Source organism: Chrysochloris asiatica, unplaced genomic scaffold (genome assembly GCF_000296735.1).
Source record: "Chrysochloris asiatica unplaced genomic scaffold, ChrAsi1.0 scaffold00065, whole genome shotgun sequence".
Lineage (NCBI taxonomy): Eukaryota > Metazoa > Chordata > Mammalia > Afrosoricida > Chrysochloridae > Chrysochloris > Chrysochloris asiatica.
Window position 1 is genome coordinate 7216974 of NW_006408583.1, and position 9005 is coordinate 7225978.

Here is a 9005-nt window from a genome sequence, read left to right on the forward strand (position 1 = left end):
AGGAGCAGAGATCCCTGAAACCATGAAGGGTGAAGAGTGAACCCTGTCCAGGAAGGCAGTGAAACTAGGGATGGAAGCAGAGATGATGACGAGGGCAGAAGGAGCAGCCGGGGACTCTGGACTCAGGGAGGGAGAGGGGTTCTGTGCTGGCGGCTGGGGGCAGGCGTGTGGGGTGTACCCTTTGGGTGTTTGATGATGTATGCCGGAGATTGTGATCATTGCAATGAAACAAAGTATGATAGTATGAATGTAAAGAGAATTTTCACCATGTAAACTAACACATAATTCACAATAAAAACTTAAAAAAAAAAGGAGCCTAGTAGTTCAGTGGGTTGGGTTAAGTGTTGGGCTGCTAACCACAAGATTAGTGGTTCAAATTCACCAATTGCTCTGCAAGAGCAAATGAGGATGTCTGCTCATATGAAGACTGAGTCTTGGAACCTTATGGAGCAGTTCTACTCTATCCTGTCGGGTCACTAGGAGTTGAAACAAACTCGGTAACAATGGCCTTTCCGTAAATAAATCACTGCTCCAATATTTCTCATAACCACGAACTCTTCTCACTATTATTTGGAATTTACCTTCTGTACACAACAATGCATTCGTTAAAGCAAGGTTTAATATCCAGATTGTTGTGTCCCTGGTATATGTCTAGGGTGTAGGGTGTCTCCCAATATTAATTATCAAAAATAAAGAAATTCTATAGCTCACTCTCCTTAAAGGAATCAGAGGTTCCAGACAAGCAGAGCAGGGACTTTAGAGTCAGACCTGATTTGGCTTCTCCATCATTTATTATGTGACCTTAGAGAAATTACTCAGCTTCTCCATTTTTTAACATCACCTGACAATCAATATGGGTAATATGCTGTTGTTGTTGTGAAGTGCCATTAAGTTCGACCCATAGTGACCTTGTATAGGGTTCCCAAGGAGCAGCTGGTGAGCTTGAACCATCAACCTTGCAGTTCAAATGACTTTGCAGTCTGACGCATTAACCCACCAGCACCACACCAGGACTCTATGAGTCCTCTCAAATAAGGCTATGGTGATAATTTCTGCTGGGAATATGACTGTTCAGAATAACCATTACTATTAGAGGAATACAACATGAATACAACTCTAACCACTGTAGTTCTTGACAACTACAGTGATTGATGCTATTTGTCTAGAGAGTAAACACTTGCCAACGGTTTCCTTTTTCTTTGGTTTTGCTTTAAAGAAGGCTAACTTGTTACAAAACCGTGTACAAAACAAAATTTCAGTACAGATAGGCAAAGAGGGAATTAAAAATACTTATAATACCAACATCAAGACAGTATAATTAAGATATAATCAGAATCTTTAAGTATATCCTCTTCTGGGGTTTCAGCCTTCATGGAAACTTCATACACATCTTGAAAGACAATGTACCCATTTAGTGATGGTTCACTCCATAATGAGTACGGCATTCATATTAGATTCAAACACTATTAGTGCTTTCAAAGAAATAAATTTAATGTTTTGATTTAGACTTATATGAAATTATATAGGAGTACTGGTGGCATCATAGTTAAGCACTCACATGCTAACTGAAACAGTTGGCGGTTTGAATCCACCAGCAGCTATACGCAGGAGAAAGGTGTGGTAATCTGCTTCCACAAAGATCACAGCCTAGGAAAGCATCTGAGGTTACTCTGTCCTATAGTGTTGCTAAGTTAGAATCAATGTGACAGCAATAGGTTACAGAAATTATTAAAATGGTCCTGATATTTGATTCTATATTATTAATTTTCTTACATTTATATTCAAGTAATTTCAAAAAGAATATACATAAAGTTTTATAATATGCAACTAAAAGCTGCAAGATCTCTAAATAAATCATTTATTTTTACAAGCTTTTCAATTATCAGATAGACCACATACCCAACACTCTTACCTCGTCATCTGAGTAGCTGTAGGCAGATGATACAGCTACCCACACCTTACTGGCTACTGTCGCTGCTTGCTTCATACCAGACTTCAGGACATCGATCTTAGGTCCTGAGAGTATGTTATCCAGCTTTAGCCCTGACAGAGAATTCACTACAGAACCCAATGATCCATGTGGTGAGGAACGCACCAATGTTGATAAAGAAGTGGAACGCTCTTTATTAGATCGAGAGGTAGTTTGCTGCTTGAAACGCCCAGTAAAAGTTTTAGACCTGGACACTGCAAGAGAGCTCTCTTCGCTTTCAGGATTTTCCTGTGCTGGCAGACCAGGATCTAAAGGTAGGCTTGATCTTCTCTCTAAAGGGTGAATAAATGAGGTGGGAGTGGCAGGCTCCTTGCTTCCCTCTCCATGTAGTTCCATACTGGAAGACTTGTTACCTAGGGGACTTTTCAGGTTCATATAGCTTTCAATTTCATCAGCTAGATTACGTGCAATGACTGGAGAAAACATTTTATCTTCAGAATCAGGAGTTTTTTCTCCTGTACCTTCAGTGGCTAAAAGAGACAAAGGATCTAGCCCAGCTTCAACATCTTCCCTTTCAACAGCTTTAGCAACACCACAAAAACTATTTCTCTTATTTACTGGGTCTTTGGACTCTGTTTTCAAGACTCTACACCGATCACCACTGTTATCCTTTTGTCGACCATCACATACATCCTTTATCATGGTAGTTTTCGCTACGCTATCATCAAGCACAGGCTCTAGGAGCTCTTGGCTCTCCTCAAGTATCTCTAACACCGGAGATGTTCTATGCTCTGACTCCCAAGTGCTTTCACCCACACGAGTCCTAGTATCAGCAAGGTACTCAGAGTTGTGGGGTTTTGAAATAGGAAGTGGAGAAGTCTTAGGACACGTCAGTGCCGCTGTCAGAATCTTGGCATCTGCTCCCATCATGATGGCCACCTCACTGGAATTCAAATCCAAGCTGCTTTTCTTACGTAACATTCCTAATCGACTTTCAGAGCTAAAACTACAACTTCTCTCTGGAAAATGCTTTTGCCTTTTTTCTCCTCTCTCATTATTCTTCTTAAGATTAGTAGCTTCACCACACATGGCATCTTCAGTGGGGTCCTGAGTAGAAAACAGGACATTCGATGTACTACCTAAAATAGGAAGTACAATACTAAAAATTAGTCTTTAATTTTTAAATGTAACTTTTCTAAAAAACATTTGTGTTTCTAATTATAAAAGTGACACATGCTCCAAAAAAAAAAAATCTGAAAATACATTTAGAAAAAGGATCATAAAGTAAATGTTGCAGGTATAAATGCTATTCACAAACATACACATTTATCAATAAATATGTTGTTACGTGATGCTGAGTCGGTTCCAACCCAAAGCAACCCTGTATAGGGTTTCCAAGGAGCAGATGGTAAGCCTGAACAGCCAATCCTGTGGTTCAAACTCAATTTTACAGTCCAGCGCATTAACCCACAGTGTCACACCAGGACTCCATCAATAAATATAGGACTATAAATATTTCTTACATGTAAAATTATTTTTATTTTCTACATTTTAAGGGTCTTACTTTCAATTTAAAAGGTATATTCTCAGTTAAGAAGTAAACCTCAAAAGAAATTACAATCTCTTTATTTTTAGCTTTCATGTATTCAATTAAACAAATATTTACCAGGAATGTACAATCATGGAGGAGAAATTATTTGCTCTAACCAAACCTGACTGTTTCAAAGTAAAAGAAGTGCCTCAAAATAAAAATATCCAAATCCAATGGTTAAAATTGTCAAATTCCAAGATAGCTGATAAAAAAAATTGAGCAGTTAAAAAAATTTCAGATATATTCATTCCTTCAATAAATATTTGAATGCCTACTAGCACCCAATGTATGAGATGGTAGGAATACAATGGTACATAGAGCAGACATAGTCTCTGCCCTCACAGAAGTTATAGTCTTATATGTTCAAATGGCACAAAACATGCCAGCAGCTATGGGAACCTTCCCTGCTTTGGGAAATGTATGCAGTCTTTTATTCTTTGCTACTGTGCAATTTTTTTACTCCAAGATAAAAGGCTACTTCCTATTTGAAGCATTATTCAAACACAAGTCTACCCATTCCTGTGTACGAATAATACTTATTTTTTAAAAAGCACAATGACCTTGTAACCATTCCAGCTTTTGCCAATACTAAAGAGAAACTATACAGATTTTTCTATCTGTTTCTTTCCTTACAAATTGATTATTGATTTATTGTGTCTGATTAACCTTATTATAAGCTGTACATCACAAGGTCTTTTTTAAATCTTTCAAACTGGCATCATCTAATAATTATACCAATTAAATAAAACTAATAATATATATTTAAAGATATTTTATAGCTTTATGGGGAAATTAGTCTATTTTATAACTCCAAAACTTGTACCTGCTTTGAAGTCTTTTTTATCAAAATTTGAGAAACAGATCTTTGCAAATATTAATGAATAAATCTCACAGTATTGCCAAGAATTTGCTGGTACCTTATGTTCAATCTTATAATTAATCTGACTGATGTACTGATAAAAGCCCCATTACTGTATCGCCTTTTCCAAATGGAACACCTTTCTAGGGCAAGATACAATATGGAATCAAATGGATAAGAAGGGAAGTGAACATGTCAGTCCTTAGACCATTTCCACTACAATACTCTTAGAAGATTTAAAAACTTTGACAATAAGAAAGTACTGTCCTCCTCTTTGTTTCCTTTTTCCTAATTGCTTGGGAAAATGGGATCTAGAATATATGTTATTCTCCTCCCAAAAAAACCTTTAGACTTACCCTTTGAGCTCCACTCTAAAACACGTTATAAACTCAACTTCCTATCAAGTAGAAATACATACATAGATACATGCCTTAAGAGGATCTGACTGACATAGAACATGACTGAGAAAGCTGAGGCTGGCTGTGCCCATAAAGACCTCCAGCCTCGGAAACCCTATGGAGCAGTTCTACTCGGTTCTATAAGGTCTCTATGAGTTAGCATCCACTTGATGGTAATGGGTTAGATTTTGCTTTACAACATAAACCAAAAACCCAATTTTCAAGGGGTCCACACAAGTTATTAATAACAAATATTTAATCACAGATGATAAGGGGCTAAGGGTGCCTATAGCAATTGGGCCCAAGTTAAAGGCTCACTGCCACATCTGTGTCGAGCAAAAGTGGTGTGAGTGTTTCCCTGAAGCGAAAGGAAATGCCTTGCCAATCAGAATCCTTTCTTAGATCCGGTCAACACTACTGGTTCTGTTCTGAATGAGATAGGAGGCCCTACAAACTTCCCTCATTTTCTATGATGAGAAAGAGGGCTCAAAAAGAACAAAGGACAGCTAAACAAGCGAAATATCCTGCTTTAAAAAAATACTACTTCTCTACACAACTCTAGAATTTCAAATTGCTTCTGGTTCTTTTGCATGATCATTACTATTAAGCATTTAATGTCATTAAATACACACATGTATCCATAGGCATATATGTCACATATTTAATAACCAGCAAACAGAGACTCACCAGAGCTATTTTTCCTGCTGTTGATATCAAATATACCAGATGGGACTTTCACAATGCTGCTGCTGCCCCACGCAGGAGGCTCAGGAGAACTATGTGGTTCTGGACAAGGTTGTGGATGTTTTGTCACAATAGCAGCACTATCACAAACATCTAGAAAAAAATGTTTAGATGTAACTATTCCCACCTTTGCCAATACTAAACAGAAACCATACAGATTTTTATATATTTTCTCTCTAAGATTTTTTGTGTCTGATTAGCCTTATGCCATAAATATTACCACCAATACTGACTGAGATAAATGCTGTAAGTATGCAATCATCCTAAGCATTCTTGGGTGAATCGATTAAGGCAGAGGTCTTCAGTTATATTCCTCGGCAACTAGAGAAGGTGCTTGTTTCTACATAATTCTAGAGCTTAAGATAAGTGACACCATCAAATAAAGTGAACTTTTGTGCAAAAGAATAGGAAGAAGAGCTTATCACCACATTGCCAAAAAACTCCTTTCTATACAGGGTCGCTATGGGTCGGAACCAATTCAATGTCACTTTAACAACAACAACTTCCTAAGCTGATTACTACATCTTATTAAGTTCCGCGAGTCCTATGAAAACCAGGAAAATCACAGACTATGTTTAACCAACCAATGAAAAACAGGCACTTAGATATTTGAATAACTTCTAGTGAACAAGTATTTTAACATTAAAAACCCACCATCACTGAGTCAATTCCAATTCATAATGAACCTACAGGACAAAGTAGAACTGCCCCTTTGAGTTTCTAAGACTGAAAGTCTTTAAAGAAACAGGCAGCCTCATCTTTCTGTTGCATAGCATCTAGTGGGTTTGAACTGGTGATCTTTGAGTTTAGCAGTCCAACACATAACCCGCTATGCTACCAAAAGACACTTGAATACAAGTAAGATGCCTTCATGGCACAATGCTTAAGCACTTGACTACTCACCAGAAGGTTGGTGGTTTGAACCCACCGGCTGCTCCACTAGAAAAAGATGTGGCCCTCTGCTTTAGCAAAGATTTATAGCTATGGAAACTACAAGCAGTTCTATCTGGTCCTACAGGATCACCATGAGTCTAACTGACTAGACAGTAATGGGCTTTAAGTTTTTTGGCTAAGAATACCAGTTTGCAAGTTTAGCCCTGGTTCTGTCAAAGTAATGATAATGATGTAATTTAACCAAATAAATACCTCATTTTGGTTGCAATTACAGTCTCTAAGAGTCTCTTCACTTGAAATCACCTTTCAAGGTTGCTTTCGATGACAGTACATAGTATATTACAAGCCAGACCTTGTATTTATGAAAGATATCTCCAAAATGATCATGTAAGATGAGCTTTTAATTATTTTTCTAAATAAAGCTAGTAAGCATCAGTACTTAACCTTCTGTTTGCATTTTTGTTTTAGTGGTCAATTCTCTTGCTACTTCTTCAGGGACATGGATTTCTGCATCCTCCTTTATAAGTTCATCCTTAGACCCATAGCCCTGGTCAGACTGACCACCTGTTAAAAATAATGCATATTTATATATAATGTTCTAATACACTTATAATCTACCTGTAAAATAGCAAAAGGAAATTCCATTGATCTACATCACAATTAGGAGAAAAAGAAGAAAGAAAGCCCACAAAGCACACAGAGCATTTTAAACAATGATATGAAGCAAACAACAGTAGAAACAAAAACATCAGAGACTAAAGAACATTACACATTTGGAAGCACTAAATCTCAATTTCCTTATCTGAAATTAAGATATTTGGACAAGATGTTTTGAAAAGTCTCTTTGGGAGAATGTCTACCACATGCTACCTTTTGTGTATGAAAGGAATAGAAAATAAAATAGCATACATGTCTGCTTACTTTAGCAAAAAGAGATGTAGGCATTATAAACCAGAAAATAATAAAACTAGTTACCTACAAGAGATGGAGGAAAATGGAGGAAAAGCCTCAAAGTATGAATTCTTGTATTGCTTTTAATTCTGAGAAATCTATTAATTTCTACGTATGGTACAGTGATTTATTTAATGTCTTTCTAGCCATAGATTTTGTAAATACCGACCAATACCATTTTGCTCTGATGGATCTGCGTAAGAGATGTTGGGAGAAGATACTGACGGGTGACATGATACAGCTGTGGATGTTAACAGAATACACTGTAGCTGTGAAAACCTGGAACTCTAATGTGGGTTTAAAAGAGCCATCTCAGAAGCAGGAGGAGGAAATCTCACACTACTACCAAAAAGAGCGAGCCAGGAGTAGAGCGCATACTTTGGATGCCAAGACTCAGAGACCAAAAGCTCTGAAATCAGAGGAGTGGCAGAGAAGGAGCAGCAACAGAATCAAAAACCAGAGCATCAGACAGAGCAGTGAGCTTCTCAGCCCATGTAGTAAGTAAAGCTGAGTGACCCTGGACAGGAAAATTACTTGTAGAACGGGGTGCTCCAGGCATGTAAGTGGGAGGGCTAGGATTGCTGACCCACAGAGCTAGAGTTGAGTGCCTTCAGGTCGAGGTTTATGGTGGAATGGTGTGTCCTGTGGCACTTATCAGCAGTTGACTGGAACAACTGTGCCCTGAGCATTTTCTGATCCTGTATTGGAACCTCTTTAATTCCCTAGTAAACTCTACAATTCTAAGTATGTTGCCTGAGTTCTATGTGGCCATTGCAATGAAATATCAAACCCAGATGATATCGCGGCAGAAATGGTTGATGGGCCATTTATTATACTATGTTTTTTTGTTTAAATTAACAAAATTGGGGGTGGGAAGCTAAAACTGAATGCAAATAAACACAAGTGAAGCCAACTATATTTCAATGAATAACATAACTACATAGAAAGTGGACTGGTGAGCAGATGAATCCAAGTAATTTGAACTCAGAATTTTGAATTCATAGGGGAATATAAACTAAATTCTGAACTCTTTATTGCTGTTGTTAAGTGTCATCAAGTTGGTACAGATTCATAGCAACCCAATGCACAACAGAACGAAACACTGCCTGGTCCTGGGCCAACCTCACAATTGTTGCCATGGTTGAGCCCACTGATGCTGCCACTTTGCTAATCCATCTCGCTGGGGGACTTCCTCTTTTTCTCTGACCCTCCACCCTACCAAACACCATATCCTTCTCCAGCAACTGGTCCCTCCTGACAATATGTCTGAAATATGATAGACAAAGTTTGGCCATCCTGGCCTCTGAAATCTTTAGGTGGGTTTTTACTCACAGTAAAGTATAGTAATTTTGAAACTTTTTAATGTGTGTTGTACAAATACAAATGAGTAAATGTAATGATTCTCATTATGGAACAAGAGAGATTTTATAAAAAGGAAATCAGGAAAGGTAAGAACCAAACATAAAAACAAACGGCCACCACTTGTGTCTGTCGTGCTGTGGTGATTTGAGTTGCTGTGATTCTGAGGGCTCTGCCACCGGTATTTTAAATAACCAGCAGGGTCACCCATGGTGGACAGGTTTCAGATGAGCTTCCAAACAAAGACAGACTAGGAAGAAAGAGTGACAAATTCTTTCC

The 9005-nt window shown here is 37.9% G+C and overlaps 1 protein-coding gene across 1 annotated transcript in view; it reads right to left on the minus strand.

The window, feature by feature from the left end:
- Positions 1-9005, minus strand: part of DENND4C (DENN/MADD domain containing 4C) — a 105286-nt gene that overhangs the window by 26749 nt on the left and 69532 nt on the right. Inside the window, exons 19-21 of the mRNA XM_006864471.1 lie at positions 6861-6980; positions 5466-5615; positions 1913-3069 (exon numbers count right to left, since the gene is read on the minus strand). Coding sequence (XP_006864533.1) covers positions 1913-3069; positions 5466-5615; positions 6861-6980 — 1427 coding nt within the window. The remainder of the gene's footprint in view (positions 1-1912; positions 3070-5465; positions 5616-6860; positions 6981-9005) is intronic.